Source organism: Nomascus leucogenys, chromosome 11 (genome assembly GCF_006542625.1).
Source record: "Nomascus leucogenys isolate Asia chromosome 11, Asia_NLE_v1, whole genome shotgun sequence".
In the NCBI taxonomy this organism is placed as follows: domain Eukaryota; kingdom Metazoa; phylum Chordata; class Mammalia; order Primates; family Hylobatidae; genus Nomascus; species Nomascus leucogenys.
In genome coordinates, this window is record NC_044391.1 from 18088549 (window position 1) to 18114193 (window position 25645).

Sequence of the window (25645 nt, forward strand, 5' to 3'; positions counted from 1 at the left end):
GCATGATCTGGGCTTACTGCAACCTCTGCCTCCCAGGTTCAAGCAATTTTCCTGCCTCAGCCTCCTGAGTAGCTGGGACTACAGGTGCATGCCGCCATGCTCAGCTGATTTTTTTTTTTTTTTTTTTTTGTATTTTAGTAGAGACAGGGTTTCACCATGTTGCCCAGGCTAGTCTCGAACTCCTGAGCTCAGGCAATCTGCCTGCCTCAGCCTCCCAAAGTGCTAGGATTACAGGCATGAGCCAACACGCCCAGCTGAGAATTCGTAAGTTGCATAATATTTGAAAAAAGAAGGGAAATTACTTTGTTTGTTTGTTTGTTTCCGCTCTTTCACCCAGGCTGGAGTGCACTGGCACCATCTTGGCTCACTGCAACCTGTTCCTCCCAGGTTCAAGTGATTCACCTGCCTCAGCCTCCTGAGTAGCTGGGACTACAAGTGTGTGCCACCACACCTGGCTAATTTTTATATTTTTAGTAGAGATGGAGTTTCACCATGTTGGCCAGGCTGGTCTCAAACTCCTTACCTCAGGTGATCCACCCGCCTTGGCCTCCCAAAGTGTTGGGATTACAGGCGTGAGCCACCGTGCCCAGACCTGCAAATTGTTGATTCTGAAAAATTCTCTTGTGTTTCTGATGTAAAATATGAGAGAGAAAATAGGCCTTCCAGTGAACGGATATCTCTGGGTATTGTGCTTATTATCACCTGTAGTCACTGCTTATATTATGTTTGGTGTGGATTGTGTCATATCTCTTGGAAGCCATCTCTTTGTTGATCATTGATGCTGACTGTTATTTTAATGGCAGAGGATAATTACCTCACCCCTGTGTTAGAGACTACTAACAGCAATGACATATAATAAGGAATATTGTAAATTTGGTTTGAAATAGTGGAGAGTTCTCTGTCTCGTATTTTGGATACTTACGTTCTATTAAAAACATCACTCTTATTAATGACTTTAACCTTTGTGAGCCCTTTTAAGTTTTGAAATGTGATGATTCTAGATGTTTTCGTGTACATTAATTATCTTCAGATATCATTCCATATAAGGGGATATAACATGGTGTAGATAAGAAAATCTATTTTATTTGAACATCTTTTTTTCCTGAAGCATATTGGATAAATGGCCAAATAATATATGCTTGTTGTAAAGGGATAGGAATATTTTTTCCTATTCTCTCTGTGTATATATGGATATATATATTATTAATGGAGAACATTAAATATTAAAGATGAATTTTCACTATAAAAATAATTTCTAATAGAAACTATAGACATTTAAGAAAATTATTTTTGATTTGTCCTCATTTAAAATTTTTAAATTATTTTTAATTATTATGTTACAAATCTATAAACTATGGAAGGAATTAATGTAATATAGATGTAATTAATATGTTTTAAACAGTTTTGGTAACTATCTCATTTCTCTTGCTATGTTGACAAAGGGAAAAAGGTAGTCCATGCTTTCTTAGGTTTTAAGATTTTAGTCACAATCATTCTTTCTTTTGAGATGGAATTTTGCTCTTGTTGCTCAGGCCGGACTGCAGTGGCACGATCTCGGATCACTGCAACCTCCACCTCCTGGGTTCAAGTGATTCCCCTACCTCAGCCTCTTGAGTAGCTGAGATTACAGGCATGCGCCACCACACTCAGCTAATTTTTTGTATTTTTAGTAGAGATGGGGTTTCATCATGTTGGCCAGGCAGGTCTTGAACTCCTGACCTCAGGTTGTCCACCTGCCTCCGCCTCCCAAAGTGTGGGGATTACAGGCTTGAGCCACCACTCCCAGCCCATTCTTTCTTATTTCTAAGCTAACAAAAATTTCCTTGGACTTTGAAGGTGGGAAAGAGAATCTTTTCAAATAGAGACATTTCAAAAACTGCATTTCAAAATCTTAATTATAAGTCTCTTTTATGTAAACTTTCGATTTTTAATTTTTATGTAAAAGCTGTTACTTAGACTTGATTTGATATTTTTAGACATTCATCAAATTGTCATTTCATTGTTTAAAAATCATTCCTTTTTAGGAAACAGATGACTAATATTAATGTCATCATTATCAGGAAATAGCTCAGCATCTGTGTGATATTTCTTAGATACATTAAAATTCTTTTTACAGGTTTGATTTTTATAGCACATCTTAGTTACTGTGTTATGGAGGACAGATTCTCATTACTCTGGTATATACTCATGACTAGCTATATATTTTAGAGAAGTGAGTATTGACTGGGAAGAATCGGTTAGCTGAAAGTGAAGCATAGACTCTAAGGGACTGATTTGCCTTCTGAAATTTTGGGTTGTGTTGGAGGGAGGAGAGCAGGATATGAATGAGGAAGCAAAGCTGGAGAACATTGTTTTTATTCATTACTGATTTTGATATAATAGAAATTTTTGTAGTGCTTTCTCACCCTTAAATGTCTTTATGCTTGAAAATCATAGAAATTGTGTCTCAGGATATGCTTTGGGATATTTGGACTTTGCTTTTGTTTTAGTTTTTAGTTAGCTGTTGAGTTTAAAGTAATTTAGTGCTCTGTATTTGACATTTTATATTTTTATGACACAGATAGTATCTTCTGTGGGAACGTAACCTACGGGTAATGTAGAAAAATATTTGTGCATTTTGTTGACTACTGATTGATCCATATAGGTCTCTTGATGATATGAAAATATATGCACTAATAGCCATGGCTTTTTCTTCCCACTACATTTTACAAAGTAAATAGTTTGTTAGGTAATTTAGTGTTATTCCTGGAGAACATAGTGACTAAAATCTTATCAGACTGTTAAAGGTGGAAATTGAGTTCTAACCTAGATTTTTATTTTTGATGAATTAAGCACTTTGTTAATTTTGTTTTCAAATATAAATTTTGGTTTATTTTATGGAGGTGCATTACTATCTTAAATGGCATAATTTTTACAAGCAGTAGATTATTCCTTCCTTGAGCAGTGTGGTTGCAGAGTTAGCTTTCTTATTCCATTCTACTGAATGAAGATTAGAGAAATACATTCAGAAATTTCCTTCTATTCAGGTCAAAGGTGGAGGTGGAGATTGTGTGCTTTTTATTTATTCATTTTAGAAACATTCTCATTTCCTTTCCCTAAACATTGTACTTATTATTTCTTATTAAATGTTTGCCAAGGATTGGCAGCATTATTCTCATGTATTGTCACTGAGATGGACATAGGAAATAAAAGTTTTCAAGTCCCTTTTAAATCTGTTTTCTCTTTATCTTTTTGTTTCTATCCATTTACTATGCATTACATCTGGCATTTGTCTAACTTGACTATCCGTTAGGTACAAGAAACTAACTTTATCAGTGTTACTTCCTATATGTTATTTCCCATTATTGCATGATAATTTACTCCATTGAGCTCCAGTTGCTGTTGTAGATAATACCATGTAGTCGAACATTAATCTATCTCAGCATTTCTCAATCAGGGTTCATCTGAATCAAAGAAGACTGAAAATTATTTGAGTGATTATATTTTCCATTATCCCAAATATATGTAATGGTATATAATTTGTATCATTCTCATTTCATAGGAGAGTTATTTCATTACACACCAAGAATGCCATAGGGTGGCATTTCTGAAAGTGTACTTCTGGACCCAGATGCTTTCAGAGGTCCACAAAGTCAAAATTATTTTCTTAAGTATTCTAAAACATTATTTGCCTTTTAAAATTTCCATTCTCTTTTGTTGTTGTTGTTATTGTCATTTTCTTTGTCTTTTTTATTAAAAATTCTCATTTTCTAAGCAGTGTATGCTGGAGTTTTCCAGAAGCTACATAATGTGTGCTATTATAGCTTGAATTTGCAGTAATATAATCTAATTGTCTTCTATTAAACACATTAAAGATATTTGCAAACATGTAAACAGTGCTATTCTTGCTACATTTTTCTTTTGGAAAATACAATTTTCATAAAAATATATTTTTATGCAACATGTAATGAATTTATTTTGTTTATAATTAGTAAATAAATACAGGCAGTTCTTACTTTGCATGGTTCCAGTATTTCATAATTTAGTTAAATAACATCAGTCCTACAATAACATGGTTTCAATTTGAATTACCATTGTAATTCAGCTGTGAGTAGTTGCATAAAATACACATTTTGCCACTAGCTCTTTAGTCCACAAACCATTACATAACTAACAAATACACATCATAATCAGACACCAATAATATCACTTCTTTCAAAGTCTGTCTAGGATTGATCCCTATGCATCTGAAAATGGATAATCAAAGAGTAAATTGGCCAACTTGCAGAGATTAAAGTACAGAAAAGAAATGGAAAATGATAGGCCGGGCACGGTGGCTCACGCCTGTAATCCCAGCACTTTGGGAGGCCGAGGCGGGTGGATCATGAGGTCAGGAAATCGAGACCATCCTGGCTAACATGGTGAAACCCCGTCTCTACTAAAAAATACAAAAAATTAGCTGGGCTTGGTGGTGGGCGCCTGTAGTCCTAGCTACTCAGGAGGCTGAGGCAGGAGAATGGCGTGAACCGGGGAGGCATAGCTTACAGTGAGCCAAGATTGCACCATTGCATTCCAGCCTGGTTGACAGAGTGAGACTCTGTCTCAAAAAAAAAAAAAAAAGAAATGGAAAATAATAATGCTCAAAGTGAGATTTGCGTGAATATAAAGGGAGTTACAGAAGAAATCGCTGATCATGGGAATGTGCACATTTCTCCTGTTTAAGAGAATCTAGATATGCAGCCAAAGGAACTTAGTGGAGGCAAATGTTGATATAAAAATGAGGAAAGTGGTTGCAACAGAAAGGATGAAAATGTCCCAGAGGAAGTGACACTGACAGAACACTTCACATTAAAGGGCTTCTCAGAGGTATTTCACAGCATTGAAAGTGTAAAGGAAAACATATTGGAAGCTAGTTCAAGAAATATGGCAGTTTGCCAAAAGACAAAAAAAAGAGGCTTACACTATATCTTAAGTTGTACTAAATGAGAAGAATGAGGCAAGCACTGTTCAGACTACTCTTCATAAGTTTCTTACAGAGAAGTAAAACACTTGAATTCTCAGTGTTTCTAATGTTTTAAAGTATAGTGTACTAAATAAATCTGTTTTAGTATTTTTTATTTCCCGATATAACTGGTTGTAAGAAAGTTTTTAATGTTTTGACAAAAATTTATAAAGGTCACAGGAAAATTATAATTTTTAATTAATTATAAAGATTATTTTGCATGGTTTCAACTTGCAGAGTTACTGTTATGGTCCTGTACTGCTGTGCTAAGTGAGGACTGTCTGCATTTAAAATCTTTTAGTTCAATTTCTAATATGGTAAATACTAGATATAACCTATATAAACAAATCTTTCTATATTTCCCTTTATGCCTGTCTCCTGTATCTTCTGTCCTGATTGAATAGCATAACTATCAAGAGTAAAACCTAAAAAAAAGCTTGTGGCTGGGCGCGGTGGCTCACGCTTGTAATCCCAGCACTTTGGGAGGCCGAGGCAGGCGGATCACGAGGTCAGGAGATCGAGACCACGGTGAAACCCCGTCTCTACTAAAAATACAAAAAAATTAGCCGGGCGTGGTGGCGGGTGCCTGTAGTCCCAGCTACTCGGAGAGGCTGAGGCAGGAGAATGGTGTGAACCCGGGAGGCGGAGCTTGCAGTGAGCCAAGATTGCACCACTGCACTCCAGCCTGGGCGACAGAGCGAGACTCCGTCTCAAAAAAAAAAAAAAAAAAAAAAAAAAGCTTCTACTCTTTTATCTCCTTTATAGTTCTTATTTCTAATCCTTTAACAGCTCCCTTATCTTCTTGATTCCCCACTGTCTTAGGCACTTATATACCATCCTTCATAGGATATGACTATAAAGAGCATGAGGGAGTTGTTTGAGGTGACAGGACTGTTTTGTATCCTGATTTTGATGGTGGTTATATGAATCTACACATGTTAAAACCCATAAACTATATGTTGGGTCTTGCCATGATAGGACATTTAAACATTTATTTACCATTCTTTCAAAATAGAGCTTACAAATTAATCAACAGGTACATGAGTACAACATTCAAATCATTGTCCCAGGTGCTGAGAGAGATACATAATTCAGAAAGCATGTTTCTGCCTGAAGGAATTGTGTTCTAATAAGATAAAGATTGAAAACACAAATGATAGCAGTAAGATAAATTGTAATTGTCTCTTAAGGGAAATAAATACAAATAAAATGTTTGTTTGTGCTAGGAATATGCAGGTGGATAATTCTCCATTGAGAAGATGACATTTGAGTTGAGACTTGGAAAATACGTTGACTTTTGACAGTCAAAAATAGAGACAAGGGGCATTCTGATAAGTAAAAATATAGTACACTTTACAGATTTGCAGGTTTTGCTATTTATAAGCTCATAAAAACTTTGGATGTTGAAATGATTTGTCTGTGACCCCGTCCAAATCTCATCTTGAATTGTAGCTCCCATAATTCCTATGTGTTGTGAGAGGGACCCAGTGGTAGGTAATTGAATAATGGGGGCGGGCCTTTCCCATGCTGTTCTTGTAGTGGTGAATAAGTCTCACAAGATTTGATAGTTTTATAAAGGAGAGTTCCCTTACACATGCTCTCTTGCCTGCTGCCATGTAAGACAACCCTTTACTCTTCCTTCATCTTCTGCCATGATTGTGAGGCCTCCCCAGCCATGTAGAACTATGAGTCAATTAAATCTCTTTCCTTTGTAAATTACTCAGTCACGGGTAAGTCTTTATTAGCGGTGTGAAAACAGACTAATACAGACATATTCTTCTCATTAATGCTCACATCGTATTTTATTCTATTTTGTGCTCAGAAACTCTCAAAAGCATTTGAGTCTGCAGCTCAAATTTCTTACAAGTAGTAGTATTGTTTTTGAGTATTTTGGAGTTAATTTAGTTAGGTCACATTTTGATTTTAATGGGGACAATTAGCTATTTCTAAGTCTTAGTTTTTTCAATAGATACTCTCTTAGTCCTTTCAGGCTGCTTTAACAAATTGCCTTAAACCAGGTAATTTATAAACAGAAATTTATTGCTCACAGTTCTGCAGGCTGGGAAGGCTGAGATCGGGGAACCATCAGATTGGGTGTCTGGTGAGAGCCCATTCCTCATAGATGACACCTTCTGTGTGTCTTTACATGGCAGAAGAGGCAAACAAGTTCCCTCAGGCCTCTTTTATAAGAGTACTAATTCTGTACATGAAAGCTCTGCCCTCATTATCTAATCACCTCCCAAAGGCTCTAACCCTTAATACTATTGCTTTGGGGATTAGGTATCAACATATGAATTTTGGGAGTACACAAACATTCTGACCAGAGGAGATAGGAAATATATCAATAAAAAGACTCCTCTTTCTGTAAAAATTTCCATTTACAGAGTAAATTTGAATAAATGTGCTTTTTCAGAAGTTATACTCTTATAAAATATTTTTACAATTCTTCCCAAATTGCCTTCCTCCCATTTTTTTCATACTTAGGGAATGAATCAACTCTGCCTAAAAGCAACAATAATCTTTTTTTCATAGGTTTTCTGTGAAGACCCTGATTGATCGGTCTTGCTTTGAGACTATTGATGATTCTTCTCCTGAATTTAACAATTTTGCAGCTATTTTGGAACAGATTTTAAGCCACCGGCTAAAAGGTAAAAGAACTAATATACTATTTATTCTCCCACCAGCTGTCTTTATAATAAGCTTGAAATTTTAGAAATCATACAGTCTGTGTGACGTAGATAGCCAACATTCTACAATGTGAAATGTCAAATCTTTTGGCCTGTGTGACTACGAAAGAGCCTCTGTTCTCAGATTTACACCTATTTCTGGGATGCATTGAAAATGTTGTGTTAATTGCCACATACAAGGAGAAAAGTGACTTTCTGTAGGTAATTAAAAGCTTAAATTGAAAGGAAGCCCATCCCAAAGGTTACTAGATGGTGTTTTAATCAATTTACAGAGAAGCATTCCAGGCATTATGTTTATTTGTTTAGCATCTACTTTCTTAAACTTAGGTATCTTTGTAAATGTTTTAGCAGGTAGTAGGTTAAAAAAGAGGTATGTAAGAGACATGCTTGTCTTTGGTTTTCTTAAATCAAAAAGTATACTTACATTAGAAATATAATTCTCAACAATTTAAAGGGGAATGTGGAAGCTATATTCTCTCTGAATTTTAGATTTTTTAAATTAAAAAGATCTATAAAATATAGTTGCTAAAATTCAAGAAGTATTATATAGTATAAATCTTAGCAACAATAAGTACTAACTTTATCACATTAATCCAATTATCTGGTCTTCCTAAAGCAAACTTGATCATCAGATATTTTCACATAAGTTTTTTATTATCTTTACAATCTTAATGATATAGTTTCACATCAGTAGTAGTAACTTGCTTTGGTAACATAACTTATGAGAATCTCAGGCATAATCTGAAGATTAATTCTATTCTGTACTTTTTCATGCTGAAAGCATCCAGGTTTTAATATAAGTGTTTAAATGAGTTGAGCAGTACTGTGGGCCCAGAGCAAAGGATTAAATTTAAACTACATGGGTGAAAAAATATGAATTCATTTATCCCTCTGCAATTTAAAATGGGGTTCCTAAAATTGCTAATGCTTTTTTCTGTTAAATTTGGTTGTTTTGCATTTTAAAAGGGTTTTTTTTTCTCCTTTTTGCTGTTCTGTGTTTCCTAAATTTTCTGCCATTAATGTTACCTTTTATAAGAAAATAAAATTTTTATAAAAGCAAATGATATGGAAGTATTTTGAGATATTATTAGATACTATATTATGTGATGATCATATTTTTAAATTTTATACATAAATTTATAAACAATGCCTGACTAAAAAGCATATGGAATAGAATAGACTCTGATGTACCTTGATGTTTGTGAGAATTTTACCTTAAAACCTAATTCCCTTGATCTGGTATGCCATTTAGCATATGATTCTCTCACAAAAACTATCAATAGAAAACTATCAATAGCAAATGAACAGTAAGGCTATGTTGAGACTCCCATGCCAAGTGGTTGGGCAGACTCACTACTACGTAAGTGGATGCCTCCTGCACACCAATCTGCCGTCTTCTGAGTTGTGCTTCAGCAAAATATAGATCACACCCCTTCAGAATTATTTCTAAACAATCAAATCCATTAATGTTATTTCTGAATAATACTATAATGAAAATAGAATCCCCAGGTGATTTATGGATAAGAATTCTACTTGTGTGACTAAGATATAGTAAGAAGGCTGATACAGCAAGATTTGTGTTAATTTTTTAAGCTAGGTAAGTTAATTTAAAAATTTCTATCAATTGACTCTTGTGGTCACTGATATATATGTATTAGGAAGTATGAAATAATTAACTTTTGAGATGAGGTATTTTAAAGATGTAAGCATCCGGGACTTTCATATATTATTTCCTATTTTTTGGTATTTTAATATATAACTAATTGCTTTTACTTTTGGAGAAGTCATATGATTATTTTGATAGTACACTCTTCACTCATGATTTAGTTATATAGCAACTAATTTTTCCAGTGTTTTCCTTTATAGAAGTACAAATTAAAATTTTATAACTTTGTGTGTTTCTAAGATCTACCTTTCTACAACTACTGGTTATTTTTGAAGTAAAAGGACATTTGTTTTCAACATTAAACTTTTCCAGAGAAAGATAAAATCTCCCCCAGACACAGTATAGGCTGTGCTGATACAGGCAAAGTGAAGAGCTGAGACAGTTACTTTACTCTAAAAGCCCCATTATTGAAGAAAAGAAGGCTTTTAAAATCATATATATTAATCTTGTTTGCAGCAATCTCTCAATAAGATGTTGATCTTACTTTCCTAGAATATAGCTGAGAAATAGGAATTAATAACCATATTAGAATTGAAAGAGATCTTCGTTCAGGTCCTTCAGTAATTTTTGAACTTTTATTTATTTATTTAAAACATAATACTTCTCTCCACCCTAACCCTACCACTCCTAATAAAAGCCACTGCAAAAGCTGGATAAATATGTAGAACATTTTGTTGAAGCCAGGATGGAGAAGTTAGGCATTTTGCCTGCTCAGCAACAATTGCAACCTATTCAAAACTCCATAGTACCACTTCAGGTAGCGCAAAGGATCACAGATTGAGAAGCACTACTGTTCTCTAGCCTCTTTCCTGCTGAAGCAACCTACTCAACAGTATTTCTAACAGGGGGATATATAGTCTTTGCCTTAACACTTCTGATCTCTGAGAACTAAATAAAGCAGTCCATCACGTTATTGGACAGGTTAGATTATTTGAAAATTCTTATGTATATGAAACCAACCTATCATACTGTGCTTTGGTCTTTTCTCTGCTACTTTTTTTCAAATGCGAGCCTAATACCAATAAATATTAAAATATAGCTATTTTATAATCCTTTTCCCAAGTTCCCTCTTTTCTTTCTCCCAGGTAAGGTATCCCTAGTTTCTTTAATCTTCTGGAACCACCACAGTCTTACTTAGTATTCTGGCTTACCACTGATTTGTTAGTATTGCTCTTAAAAATCTGGTTCTTAGAGCTGAGTAAAGTGCTTCAGATAGGCTAAACTCTGTATTAGTCAGAATTTAAGATTACATAGACTTTTGGTTCACATTGACATTGAGGCTGAGTAAAATCCCAAGGCTTTTAAAAAATTGAACTATAGCTTATATTTTATTTCTCTAAATTAGTTTGCCTGAGCTGAAGTTTGATAGAGATAAATGCAGTATTTTTTTTCCTTCTTTATCCACTTCAGAGATAAGGATACAAGTAAGTGGAAAGATATATGTGTTCATTGATTGAAAAATTAATATTGTTAAAATGTTTGTATTAACAATCTACCCAACGTAATCTACAGGTTCACTGAAATCTCTACCAAAATTTCAGGGTCATTTTTCACAGAAATAAAAAAGACAATTCTAAAAATTAATATGGAACCACAAAAGACCCTGACCAAAGCAATCTTGAGCAAAAAGAACAAAGCTGGAGGCATCAAAATACTTGACTTCAAAATATACTGCAATGCTGTATTAGTTAAAACAGGATGTTACTAGCATAAAAACAGACAAACTAATAGAATAGAATAGAGAACCCACAAATAAATCCATGCATTTATGGTCTATTAATTTTCAACAAAAGTGCCAAAACACACACTAGGGAAAGGACAGTCTCTTTAATAAAGGGTGTTGAGACAACTGGTTAGCTACATGTAGAAGAATGAAATTAGACCCTTCACACTACAGAAGAAAATCAACTCAAAATGCATTAAATGTAAGATCTATCTACTACAACTCCAAAATTACTAGAAGAAAACATAGGGAAAAAGCTCCATGACATTGATCTGGGTGATGACATTTTTGGATTTGACACCACAAGCACAGGCAACTAAAGGAAAATAAGTGGAATTACATCAAACTAAATTACATCATCAGAGTAAAGACACAATTTACAAAAAGGGAAGAAATATTTAAAAACCACACATCGGATAAGGGGCTAATATCCAAAATATATGAGGAACTCAAACAAATCAATAGTAAGAAAATAAATAGCCTGATTTAGGCAAAGAACCTGAATAGACATTCCCAAATAAGACATGCAAATGGCCAACAGGTATATAAAAAGGTGCTCAAAATCACTATACAGGAAATAAATGAAAATTAAAGCCATATTGAGATATCCCCTCGTTAGAATGCATATTATCAAACAGCCGAAGGATAACAAGTGCTGGAGAAGATGTGGAGAAAAGAGAACCCTTGCAGTAGGAATGCAAATTTAGAACAGCCATTACAGAAAACATTATGGAGGTTCCTCAAAAAAATAAAAATAGAACTGCCATTAGTCTTCTATGTGATTAAATAAAAATAAAAATAGAACTGCCATGTAAACCAGCAATCCCACTTCTAGGTACATAGCCAAGGAAATGTAATCAGTGTCTCGAAGAGTTACCTCTATTCTCATGTTCGTTGCAGGATTATTCACACTAGCCAAGATGAGGACTCAATCTAATTGTCCATCTACTGATGAGTTGATAAAAAAAAAGTTGCATATATAAACAATGGAATGCTATTCAGCCTTTAAGAGGAAGAAAATCCTGTCATTTGTGACAACATGGATGACCCAGAAGACATTATGTTGAGTGAAATAAACCAGACACATAAAGACAAATACTGCATGACTTCCTTATACATGGTATCTAAAAAAGTTGAACTCATAGAAGTAGAGAGTAGAATGGTGGTTACCATGTGCTGGAAGGAGAGGGATCTGAGAGATGTTGGTTAAAGGATATAAAAATTCAGTTAAATTGGAATAAGTTCAAGAGATCTATTATACAAAATGTTGACTACAGTTAAAGTGTATTGGATATTTGAAAATTCCTAAAAGAGTATATTTTTAGTGTTCTCACCAAAAAATGATAAGTATGTGAGGGCTATGGTTTAAATGTGTCCCCTCAAATTCATATTCTGGAAACTTAACCCCCTGTCCAACAGTGTTGGGAAGTGGGGCTTTTTGGGAGGTGTTCTTAGCTCATAAGGGCAGAGCCCTCATGAATGGATTAATACCTCTATAAAAGGCCTTGACAGTGGGAGTTTGTCCTTTTTTGCCATTTTGCTTTCTGCCATTTGGAGACACAACATTCCTTCACTCTAGAGGTTGTAGTGTTCAAGGTACCACCTTGGAAGCAGAGACAGGACCCTCACTAGACCCCAAATCTGATGATGCTTTGTTCTTGGACTTCTCAGCCTCTAGAACTATTAGAAATAAATTTCAGTTCTCTATAAATGACCCAGTTTCAGGTATTGTTATAGCAATACAAAAATGGACTAAGAAAGTAAGGTAATACATATGTTAATTTGTTAATTAGTACAATTTAGCCATTCCACAATATATACAAATTTCAAAACATGTCCATCATATATACAATTTATATTTGCCAATTTAAAAATTTTTAAATAATTTTTAAAAAGAAAAAATACAGTTATAAGTTTATTCAAAGAAAAAAGAAGAAAGAAGAGACTAACCAGTGAAGCTAAAAAAGACGGTGTGCATTAGTAGTATTAAGAAATCTTAGGAATTGGTTGGATGTGGGTAGGAGAAAGCTGAGGACTGGAACGATGCAGAGATTCCAGTCTGGATGTGGTCATTACCCAGGGTGACTGAAAAAGAACATGTTTAGGAAAAGAGAAAATATCAAGGTTTGTTTTGGACACTTGAGAAAAAATGATAGGAGAAGAAAGAGAAAGCAAGGGAAGAGAAAAGGGGAGGAGGAAAATAGAATAAAGAAGAGAAAGAAGTTAGAGGATACTCATTTTCCAAAACAGAGTTAGATTTAGTCTAAGTTGGTAGACTTAATTGGTAGTTTAAAAAAACCTAATTATTTAATTTCATTTATAGAGGAAAATCAATTGATTTGTTTTTTAACTTGTCAGTTCTATTATAGTTCACCACTATTTTTCTTCTAAACTTATTTATCCATCACTAAGCTACTTAAATTTCAAGTTACTTATTCAAAAACATAATGTAATGGGTCACTATAAATGCATTTTTTTCATTTATTTATTCAACTATATTTATTGAGTATCTACTATATGCCTAGCACTGTTGTAAGTGCTGGGCATACAGTAGGGAATTAAACAAAAATCCCTGCCCTCATTCATAGCTTCTATCATATCAAATGGTGGGAGGGAAATGCAATTTAGGAAGACTTCTACCTCTGGAAAGATTAACATGACATACTTTCCCTTATTTCTCTCACTAAGTACAATAATAAAACCTGGGCATTATACATAAAACAAACACAAGAAGACTCTGAAAGGTAGAGAGTAGAAGAAAGACTGGTTAAGGACACTAAAACCTTAGGAATGACACAGTAGTGGGTTGCCTGGACTTACTTTTTACCTCATGTATCCCAGACTGGGTGTTGGATAAGCCAGGAACCTGCAAATTTCAACAGGCAAAGGGAAAAAAACAACAACAATGAAAACCTCTCCGCAAGATACTATTCTCTCTAGCCAAAGGACCAGAGAAAGAACAGCCTAGCAAGACAGAAAACTTTTCAGCACTATCTGCTCTACTTTAAACATCACACAAAAAAACCGTAGTACCACCTACCCTTAAAAAAGGCTGAATGGGAAGCTTAGAATTCCACCCTCCTGAGGCTATAACAAAGTGTCCCAGTACCACCATTAGGGTGGTATCAGAGAAGGCCAGAGAGATAAGATTTCTTCCCTCTTGGCTGGTCAAAAACTCTCTCTCTTCCCCAACACCCCCCTTCCCACAAGGTTGATGGAACACCACACTGTGGAGCCTAGGCTGCCATCTTCATCCAAAAGTAATGTGCTGGTTCCTGGCCATACTGGAGTGGGGTCAGAAGAGGCCTGTTAGAGAGTTATGTCTTTCACTGTCACCCAGTGGTAAGGAGGCCACCCCAAGTACCATGCCAATGGAAACTATGTGGGAAGCCTGGACTCCAAGTCCCACACAGTAGTAATGAGGATGCCCTTATTGGGTGTCAATGGAAGCCAACTGGGAAACTTGAACTTCATCCTCCACTTGGCAGTAATGAAGCAATGCCCCCCTCCCACCTTCCCCTGTGGGAGCAGTGTCACAAAAAGCTAGTTAAAACAGAAGGTTTAAAATAAGATCCAGAGTCTCATAACATAATATGAATATGTCCAGCTTTCCATTGAAACCATTTGTCATACCAAGAACCAGGAAGATTTCAGATTGCATAATAAAAGATAGTCAATAGATGTCAACACTGAGATGACAGAGGTGTTAGAATCGCTGACAAAGATTTTAAAGCATCCATGATTAAAATACTTTGAGCAATACATGTGAGAAACAAATGAAAAAGTAGAAATCCACAGCAAAGAAATGGAAGATACAAAGAAGACCAAAATGGAAACTTGGTGCTGAAAAAATATGAAACTGAAAAAGTTCAGTGGATGGACCCAACAGGAAAATGGGAGTTACAGGGGAAAGAACCAGTGAACTGAAAGACAAAGCAATAGAAATTTCCTAATCTGAACAACAGAGAGAATTAGACTTGTTAAAAAATGAACAGAGCTTCAGGGACCTGTGGGACAATAACAAAAGATGACACCTGTCAGAATTCTTGAAGAAGAGAAGAAAGAAGGTGGGACTGAAAAAGTACTCAACAGCTGAAAATTTCCCAAAGTTAGCAAGAGACATAAGCAAACAGATTGAAGAAACAGAGCAAACCACAAATAGGAAAAATTCAAAGAAATTCATGCCAAAGGCACGATAATTAAACCAATAAATAAAGACAAAGAAAAAATGTTGCAAATAGAGAAAAATGACAACTTGCCTACAAGTAAAAAACAATTGAATGACAGTAGATTTCTGATCAGAAACCATGGAGGCCAGGAGGAAGTGGTAAAACATATTTCAGGTGCTGAAAGATAACTGTCAACACAGCAGAATTATTCTTCAGCAATGAAGGAAACATTAAGACCTTCTCACAGGAAGGACAACTAAGGAAATGTGTTGCTGGCAGACTTACCCTCAAATAATGGTTAAAGAACATTCGTTAAGCAGAAAGGAAATGATAAAAGAAAGAACTTTAGGCTGGGAGGCCAAGGCAAGCAGATCACTTGAGTTCAAGACCAGCCTGGGCAACATGGCAAAACCCTGTCTCTACAAAAAATACAAAAAATTAGCCAGACATGGTGATATGCGTCTGTGGGTCCCACCTATTTGGGTGGCTGAGGTGGGAGGATCACTTAAGCCCAGGAAGTTGAGGCTGCAGTGAGCTGTGATTGTGCCATCATGCCACTGCAGTCCAGCCTGGGCAATAGAATGAGACCCTGTCTCAAAACAAACAAACAACAACAACAAAACTTTGGAATAACAGGAAGAAAGGATACAGTAAACAAGAATATGGGTAAATACATTAGGCTTTCCATTTTACTTTTAGTTTTCTGTTTGTTCCCCCTGTTCTTGGTTTCTCTGTTTTCTTTTTTCTGTCTTCTAGGGGGCTGTTTGAATACTTTTTAGAATTCCATTTTTATTTATATTGTGTTTTAGTGTATCTCTTTGTATAGATTTTTCAGTGGTTGCAGTATTATATTATACCAGTCTACTGGTATCATTTTCCAGTGTGAAGTTTAAAAATCTTACCTTTCTTTATGTCCCTTTATTCTACCCTGTGTGTATAGCATAGTTGTTTTAAATATTTCCTCTACATACATATAGGACCACATTAGACAGTGTTATAATTTTTTTCTCCACCACCAAAGATAATTTAGAACACTCAAGAGGAGAAGGATCAAGCAAGTTTGTTGTTCCTGTATTTATAGTGTAGATACAGTTTGTTAATTTGTCTAGCACACAGTCCGGGGTATAAGAGGTAAAAAGAAACCCAGGGAACTTACTGCTGTGTCATTCTCTGGGTTCTGAGGTTTCTAGCCAGTCTTCCTTTTTATCTCCACCTTCAGAATCTTTTAATATTTGTTTTCATAAAATAGCCAGAGTTTTTAGTTGTATTTAGCAGGAGGAAAATACATCTACTTAATTTTGTTCTATCCCAGAAGTTGCCTTTATTTTTTAATGTGAAGAATTACATCAATTGTTTTTCTGATGTTAAATCACCTAAATATTCTTAGGATAAATCCAACTTGAGCCTCATATATTGTTTTAATCTACTTTGCCAGATTTAGGATTTAGGTTTGATAACATTTTAGACGTTTGGGTTCTGTGTTTATGAGTAAAATTAGTCTGTTTTTTGCTTTTTTGGGTTTTGTTCTCAAGGTTATCCTAGCCTCAAAAGATGCGTTGTAGGTGTTTTGTCTTTTTTTCATTCTTTGAGAGAATTTTGCGTAAGTTTGGAATCATGATCTATTAGGTAGAAGTTACCAGTAAAAACTCTCTGGGTCAAATGGTGAGTGTGAGTGAGTGTATATGTGTGTGTACATGCACTTCAACTACTAATTCACTTTATGCTTTCAGCTCTATTCAGGTTGTTGATTTCTTTGATGTTATTCTATTTTGTATTCTCCTTAAAGTTGTCAATGTCTTCTATCCCATATACTCTCAATTTTTAAATCTCTAGTTAGTTGTAGTATTTCCTTTAATGTGACACTTAAAGTAGATGAATTCAGCTGAATGGTTTTTGAAAATTAAAGCTCTCTAAAGAGATGTAAAGTCTAAAACTTTTTTAGTTCTTTGTTTTTATTTTATGATCATTAGTTCCTTTTTCTTTTTTTCTTAACTAGTATTGCCAGAGATTTGTCTGTTTTGTTAGTCTTTCAAATAACTAATGTATGGCTTTGCTGATCATTTATATTAATAGCATTATTGTTTCCTCTGTTATATCTTCTTTGGCTCTATTATGTTTATGTTGGACTCTTAGCAGATTAATTTTCAAATTTTTCCTCCAACTACTGGTTTGGCTCTATTTATGTTTGAGTAATGTAATATTTTCATTAATACTCATTTTTAAGTAATTTCTACTTGTTCTGATCATTTCTTTGTCTTATGAGTAATTTGGAAGTTTTTTTATGTTTCTGAAAATAAGAGATTTTACCTTTTCATATTTACTTCTATGTTAATTGAGTTATAGTCAGAATTTGGTTTGTATGGGAGATTTTGTTGAAATTTGTAAGACTTACTTAAGGGCCTAGTTTATAGTTACTTTAATAAATGTCCCATCTTGAGAAGAAGATGTATTCTTAATTGTTGATTATCTTTTTTCAAATGTTATTTACATTTTTTGGCTTTATTTATTGATATTAGATATTTTAAATGATTGATGGATTTCATTTTTAAAATTTTTAATTTTATGGGTACATAGTAGGTGTATATATTATGGGGTACATGAGATGTTTTTTACAGGCACACAATGTGTAATAATCACATCAGCATAAATAGGGTATCCACCACTTCAAGCATTCTTTATTTTTGCATTACAAACAATTCAATTATACTCTTTTAGTTATTTTTAAATGTGCAATAAGTTATTGTTAACTGTAGTCACCCTGTTGTGTGATCAAATACTAGATCTTATTAATTCTATCTAACTATATTTTTGTACCCATTAACCATCCCCACTAACTGCCCCCCCACCTTCACTACCCTCCCCAGCCTCTGGTAACCGTTATTTTACTCTCTATCTCTATAAGTTTAACTGTTTTTAATTTTTAGTTCCCACAAATAAGTGAAAATGAGCAAAGTTTGTCTTTCTGTGCCTGTCTTTTGTCACTTAACATAATGTCCTCCAGTTCCATCCATGTTTTTGTAAATGATAGGATCTCATTTTTTATGGCTGAATAGTACTCCCTTGTGTATATTTACCACATTTTCTTTATTCATTTGTCTGTTTCTTCCAAGTCTTGGCTATTGTGAATAGTGCTGCAATAAACATTGGAGTGCAGCTATCTCTTCAGTATACTGGTTTCCTTTCTTTTGGGTATATATCTAGCACTGGGATAGCTGGATCATATGGTAGTTTAATTTTAAATTTTATAAGAAACCTCTATACTTTTCTCCATAGTGGCTGTACTAATTTACATTCCCACCAACAGTGTATAAGAGTTCCCTTTTCTCCACACCCTCACCAGTATTCATTGTTGCTTGTCTTTCGGATAAAAGCCATTTTAACTGGAGTGAAATAATATATCATTGTTCTTTTGATTTGCATTTATCTGATGATCAATGATATTGAGCACCATTTCATATACCTGTTTGCCATTTATAGGTCTTCTTTTGAGAAACATCTATTCTGATCTTTTGCCCATTTTAATTATTAGTTTTTTCCTGTAGAGTTGTTTGAGCACCTTATATATTCTGCTTATTAATCCCTTGTCAGATGAGTAGTCTGCAAATATTTTCTCCCATACTGTGGGTTATCTCTTCACTTTGTTGATTGTTTACTTTGCAGTGCAGAAGCTTTTTAACTTGATGTGATCTCACTTGTCCGTTTTTGCTTTGGTTCCCTGTTCTTATGGGGTGTCAGTCAAGAAATCCCTGCCCAGTCCAATGTCCTGGAGGCTTTCCACAATGTTTTCTTTTAATAATTTCACACTTTCAGGTTTTAGATTTAAGTATTTAATCCATTTTGATTTGATTTTTGTATACAGTGAGAGAGAGGGGTCTAGTTTCATTCTTCTGCATGTGGATAACCAGTTTTCCCAGCACCATTTATTGAAAAGACTGTCCTTTCCCCAATATACATTTTCAGAATCTTTGTCAAAAATGAGTTAACTGTAGTTTTATGGATTTATGTCTGCATTCTCTATTCTGTTCCATTGGTCTATGTATCTCTTTTTATGCCAGTACCATGGTGTTTTGATTACAATAGCTCTGTAGTATACTTTGAAGTCAGGGAATGTGATTCCTCCAGTTTTGTTTCTTTTGCTCAGGATAGCTTTGGCTATTCTGGGTCTTTGTGGTTCCATATGAATTTTAGGATTGGTTTTTCTATTTCTGTGAAAAATGTCATTGGTATTTTGATAGGGATTGCATTGAATATGTATATTGCTTTGAGTAGTATGGGCATTTTAACAATAGTCTTCCAATTCACTAACATGGAATATCTTTCAATTTTTTTGTGTCCTCTTAAATTTCTGGCATCAGTGTTTTATAGTTTTCATTGTAGAGATCTTTCACTTCTTTGGTAAAGTGTATTTCTAGGTATTTTACTTATAGCAATTATAAATAATAGTACTTAAGATTTCTTTTTCAGATTGTTCACTGTTGGCATATAGGAAAGCTGCTGACTTTTTGTATGTTGATTTTGTATCCTGCAACTTTACTGAATTTGTTTATCAGTTCTAATAGCTTTTTGATGAATTCTTTAGGTTATCCCAAATATAAGATCATATCATCTGAAAACAAGGATAATTTGACTTTTTCCTTTTCAGTTTGGATGCCCTTTATTTCTTTCTCTTGTCTGTTAATCCCTCTTATTTTATTGTAAATACAAAGTTCTTTTCTACTTAAGCATGACGAGATCTATTCCTTGTGTTTATTATCCATTGACGCTATTAACTAACCATCCCATTGTCCAGTTCAGCTGCATTCTTCCCCTGTTTTCTCTCTATTTCCATCTATCTAGTCAATACTTATTAAGCTTTCCCTACAGTTGGCTTTTCTTCTACCGCTACTGTGTATTATTGAATTCTGTGTTCTGTGTATACATTTTTATTTTCAGTAAATTTCTCAAGAAAACTTCCATTATTTTTCTACTCTATCTTTCTGATACAGCATAGATTTTATTTATCTTTAATCTTTTAAAATACTGTATACTTTTCCACATTATTGCCTTTAAAAGCTACTGTTGAAAAATCTTACTGAACTTAGGATGTTAGACAAGGTAGAGTAAGTCCAATAATAACCTAACTCTCTGAGTGTTCTTAGAGTACTGTAACAAAATACTACATACTGAGAGGCTTAAGTAACAGAAATTTATTTCTCAGTTCTGGAGGATGGGAAGTCCAAGATCAAGATATTGGCTGATTTGCTTTCTGGCAAGCATTCTCCTTCTGGTTTGTAGGTGGTTGGTCGTCTTCTCACTGTGTCCTCACTTGGTGGAGACAGAGAATGAGAGCTCTCTGGTGTCTTTTTGTATGATCCTACTGGATGAAGGTCCCACCCTTATACCTCATTTCACCTTAATTAACTCCTTATAGTGCCTATCTTGAAATAAAGGTATATTGGGGATACAACTTGAACATGTGAATTTTGGAGGCATGCAATTCATTTCATACAGCATTTATCAATGTGTTGTAGCTATTGGCTTACATATTTATATCTTCTAGTCTCTGTGCACTTTGAGGAAAGATGCTGTCATTCACTTTTAAAATAATATTAAATTAAAAATATACAGGATAGCCGGGCATGGTGGCACACTTCTGTAGTCCAAGCTACCCAGGAAGCTGAGGCAGGAGGGTCACTTGAGGCCAGGAGTTTAAGGCTGTAGTACACTATTATAGTACCTGGGGATAGCAGCTGCACTCAAGCCTGGGCAACACAGCAAGATACCATCTCTAAAAAAATAAAACATAAAATCTAAGGTAAAACCAAAATTACTTTACTTACAAGGAAGCAGGAAAATGTGATCAATTCTCAAAGGAATAAAGATGCTTATTGTGAGATGACCCAGATGTTGGAATAATCAGGCAAAGACATCAAAGCAGCCATTGTAACCCTGCTCCATGATGTAAGGTGTAACTCTTTAATTGAATAGAAAAATGGAAATTCTGAGTAGAGAAATAAAATCTTCAGGAAGAACCATGGAAATTTAAAAGTATGATGTCTGAAATAAAACATTCACCAGATGAAGCTCTAAAGCAGAATGGAGATGTTAGAGGTGCGTATGTGAATTTCAGAGTAAATCAATAGAAATGATCCAATCTGAAGAACAGAACAGGAAGAAATTTAAAAATTTATAGCAAAATATATAAGTTTGTGTCATTCGAGTCTTAGAAGGAGAGGAGGAAGAGATTAATACAGAAAATACATTTGACAAAATAATAGCTATAAGTTCCTAGATTGGGGGAAGACAAATTTATAGATTCAAGAAGCTTAGCAAAGCATTTCACAAAACTTAACATCCTTTCTTAATAAAAGTTCTCAACAATAAAATATAGAAGTAATGTACCTCAACATAATAAAGGTCATATATAACAAGCACACAGTAAGCATCATATTAGTGGTAAAAAGCTGAAAGCTCTCAAAGATCAAGAACATGACAAGCGAGTCCATTCCTACCACTTCTACTCAACATCATTCTGGATCTCCTAGCTAGAGCAATTATGCAAGAAAAATAAATAAAAGGTATCCAAGTTAGAACATAAGGAGTTCAATGATCTCTGTTTGCAGATTAAATTATCTTACATGTATAAGACCGTAAATACAAAAAAATGGTTAGAATTAATCAGTGAAGTTGTATGATACAAAATCAACATACAAAAATAAGTTACATTTTTATGTACTAAAAATGAACTATCCAAAAATAGAAATTAAGAAAACAGTTCCATTTCCATCAGAAAAGAATAATATACTTAGGAGGAAATTTAGCCAAGAAAGTGAAACCTCTGTACACTGAAAATTACTAAACATTGATTAAATAAATTGAAGAAGACACAAATAAATAGAAATATATCTCATGCTCATGGGTTGGAAGAATTTTTATTGTTAAATGTCCATACTACCCAAAGTGACCTATAGATTCAATGCAATATTTCCTTTTTTAAACTTTTAGGTTCAAGGGTACATGTGCAGGTTTGTCATCTAGGTAAATTGCATTTCATGGGATTTGGTGTACAGATAATTTTATTACCCAGGTAATGAGCATAGTACCTGAAAGGTAGTTTTTTGATCCTCTCCTTCCTCTCACCCTTCACTGTCAAGTAGACCTCAGAGTTTGTTGTTTTCATCCTTCTTTCCATGTGTAGTCAGTGTTTAGCTCCCACTTACAAGTGATAACGTGCGATATTTGGTTTTCTGTTCCTGCATTATTTCACTTAGGAATGATGATCTCCAGCTTGACCCATGTCGTTGCAATAGAAATGATCTCATTCTTTTTTATAGCTGTATAGTACTCCATGGCATATATGTATCACATTTTCTTTAGTGCTGCAGTGAACATACGTGTACATGTGTCTTTATGGTAGAATGACTTATATTCCTCTGGGTATATACCCAGTAATGGGATTGCTGGGTCGAATGGTAGTTCTTTTAGCTCTTTGAGGAATTGCCATACTGTCTTCCACAATGACTGATGACTGACCTAATTTACATTTCTAACAGCAGTGTATAAGCATCCCCTTTTCTCTGCAACATCTCCAGCACCTGTTATTTTTGACTTTTTAGTAATAGCCATTCTGACTGGTGTGAGATGGTATCTCATTGTGGTTTTGACTTGCATTTTTCTAATGATCAGTGATACTGAGCTTTCTTTTCATATGCTTGTGGGCTGTGTGTATGCCTCCTTTGAAAAGTGTCTGTTCATGTCTTTTGCCCACATTTTTATGGAGTGGTTTGTTTTTTCCTTGTAAATTTGCTTAAGCTCCTTATAGATGCTGGATATTAGACCATGCCAGATGCATAGTTTATAAATATTTTTTCCCATTCTGTAGGTTGTCTCTTTACTCTATGGATAGTTTCCTTTGCTGCACAGAAGCTCTTAAGTTTAATTAGATCCATTTGTCAATTTTTAATTTTGTTGCAATTGCTTTTGGTTTCTTTTTCATGAAATCTCTGCCCATTCCTATGTCCAGGATGGTATTTCCTATGTAATCTTCCATGGCTTTAATAGTTTGAGGTTTTACATTTAGGTCTTTAATCCATCTTGAGTTTATTTTTGTGTATAGTGTAAGGAAGAGGTCCAGCTTCAATCTTCCACATATGGCTATCCAGTTTTCCCAGCACCATTTATTGATTAGGGGTATTTTCCCTATTGCTTGTTTTTGTTGTCTTTGTCAAATATCAGATGGTCATAGGTGTGTAGCCTTATTTCTGGGCTCTCTGTTCCATTCCATTGGTCTATGTGCCTGTTTTTGTATCAGTACCATGCTGTTTTGGTCACTGTAGCCTTGTGGTATAGTTTGAAGTCAGGTAATGTGATGCCTCTACCTTTGCTATTTTTGCTTAGGATTGCTTCTGGTTATTTGGGTTCTATTTTGGTTCAATATGAATTTTAAAATGGTTTTTTTCTAGTTCTGTGAAGAATGTCATTGGTAGTTTGATAGGAATAGCATTGAATCTATAAATTGCTTTGGGCAGTATAGCCATTTTAGTGATATTGATTCTTCCTATTCATGAACATGGAATGTTTATCCATTTGTGTCTTCTCTGATTTCTTTGAGCAGGGTTTTGTAATTCTTATTGTAGAGATTTTTCACCTCCCTGGGTAGCTGTATTGCTATGAAGTTTATTCTTTTTCTGGCAGTTGTGAATCGGATTGCTGTTCTGATTTGGCTCTAAGTTTGGCTGTTGTTGGTGTATAGGAATGCAAGTGATTTTTGTACGTTGATTTTGTGTCCTGCAACTTTGCTGGAGTTATCAGATGGAGGAACTTTGGGGCCAAGACTATGTTTTTTTTTTTCTAGATATAGAACCATGTCATCTGCAAACAGGGATAGTTTAACTTTCTCTTTTCCTATTTGGATGTCCTTTATTTCTTTCTCTTGCATGATGGCTCTGGCTAGGACTTCCATTACTATTTTTAATAGTAGTGGTGAGAGAGGGCATCCTTGTCAGTTTTCAAGGGGAAATGCATCCAGCTTTTGCCCATTCAGTATAAAGTTGGCTGTGGGTTTGTCATAGATGGCTCTTATTATTTTGAAGTCTGTTCCTTCAATACCTAGTTCATTGAGAGTTTTTAACATGAAGCAGTGTTGAATTTTATCAAAGGCCTTTTCTGTGTCTATTGAGATAATCATATAGTTTTTGTCTTTAGTTCTGTTTATGTGATGAATCACGCTTATTGATTTAAGTATGTTGAGCCAACCTTGCATCCTGGGGTTGAAGCCTATTCAATCTTGATGGATTAGCTTTTTGATGTGCTGCTGGATTTGGTTTCCCAGTATTTTGTTGAGGATTTTTTTATTGATGTTCATCAAGGATATTGGCCTGAAATTTTCTTTTTTTGTTGTGTCTCTTCCAGGTTTGGGTATTAAGATGATGTTGGCCTTACAGAATGAGCTGGGGAGGAGTCCCTCCTCCTCATTTTTTTGGAATTATTTCAGTAGAAATGGTACCAGCTCTCATTTGTATGTCTGGTAGAATTCAGTTATGAATGCATCAGGCCCTTGGCTTTTTTTTTTTTGGTAGGCTATTTATTACTGATTTGATTTCAGAGCTCATTATTGGTCCGCTCAGGGAATCAGTTTCTTCCTGGCTCTGTCTTGGGAGAGTGTATACATCCAGGAACTTACTCATCTCTTCTAGGTTTTCTAGTTTGTGTGTGTAGAGGTGTTCATAGTAGTTTCTCTTGGTTGTTTTTGTTTCTGTGGGGTCAGTAGTAACATTCTCTTTGTCATTTCTGATTGTGTTTATTTGGAGCTTTTCTCCCTTCTTCTTTATTAGTCTAACTAGTGGCCTATTTTATTAGTTTTTTCAAAACAACAGCCCTTGGATTAATTGATCTTTTGATTGTTTTTTTTTTTGTGTCTCAATTTCCTTCAGTTCAGCTCTGATTTTTATTTCTTGTCTTCCGCTAGTACTGGGGTTGATTTGTTCTTGCCTAATTCTTTCAGTTGTGAAGGTAGGTTGTTAATTTGAGATCTCTCTAACTTTTTGATGTGGGCATTTAGTGCAATGAAGTTCTTTCTTAACACTGCCTTAGCTGTGTCTCAGGGATTCTGGTATGTTGTATTTTTGTTCTCATTATTTTCAAAGAACTTCTTGATTTCTGTCTTAATTTCATTATTTACTCCAAAGCCACTCAAGAGCATGATGTTTAATTTCTGTGTAATTGCATGGTTCTGAATGATTTTCATAGTCTTGACTTCTATTTTTATTGCTCTGTGATCCAAGAGTGTGTTTGGTATGGTTTCAGTTCTTTTACATTTGTTGAGGATTGTTTTATGTCCAATTATTTGGTCAGTTTTAGAGTATGTGCCATGCGGTGAGGAGAAGAATGTATATTCTGGTGTTTTTGGGTGGAGAGTTCTGTAGAGGTCTATCAGAGCCA

The 25645-nt window shown here is 34.7% G+C and overlaps 1 protein-coding gene across 3 annotated transcripts in view; it reads left to right on the plus strand.

Moving 5' to 3' along the window:
• RUNDC3B (RUN domain containing 3B) overlaps positions 1-25645 on the plus strand; it is a 199541-nt gene that overhangs the window by 15210 nt on the left and 158686 nt on the right. For all 3 annotated transcript variants that reach the window (XM_003252340.4, XM_003252338.4, XM_003252339.4), the window contains exon 2: positions 7514-7629. In XM_003252340.4, the coding sequence (XP_003252388.1) occupies positions 7514-7629 (116 nt within the window). The remainder of the gene's footprint in view (positions 1-7513; positions 7630-25645) is intronic.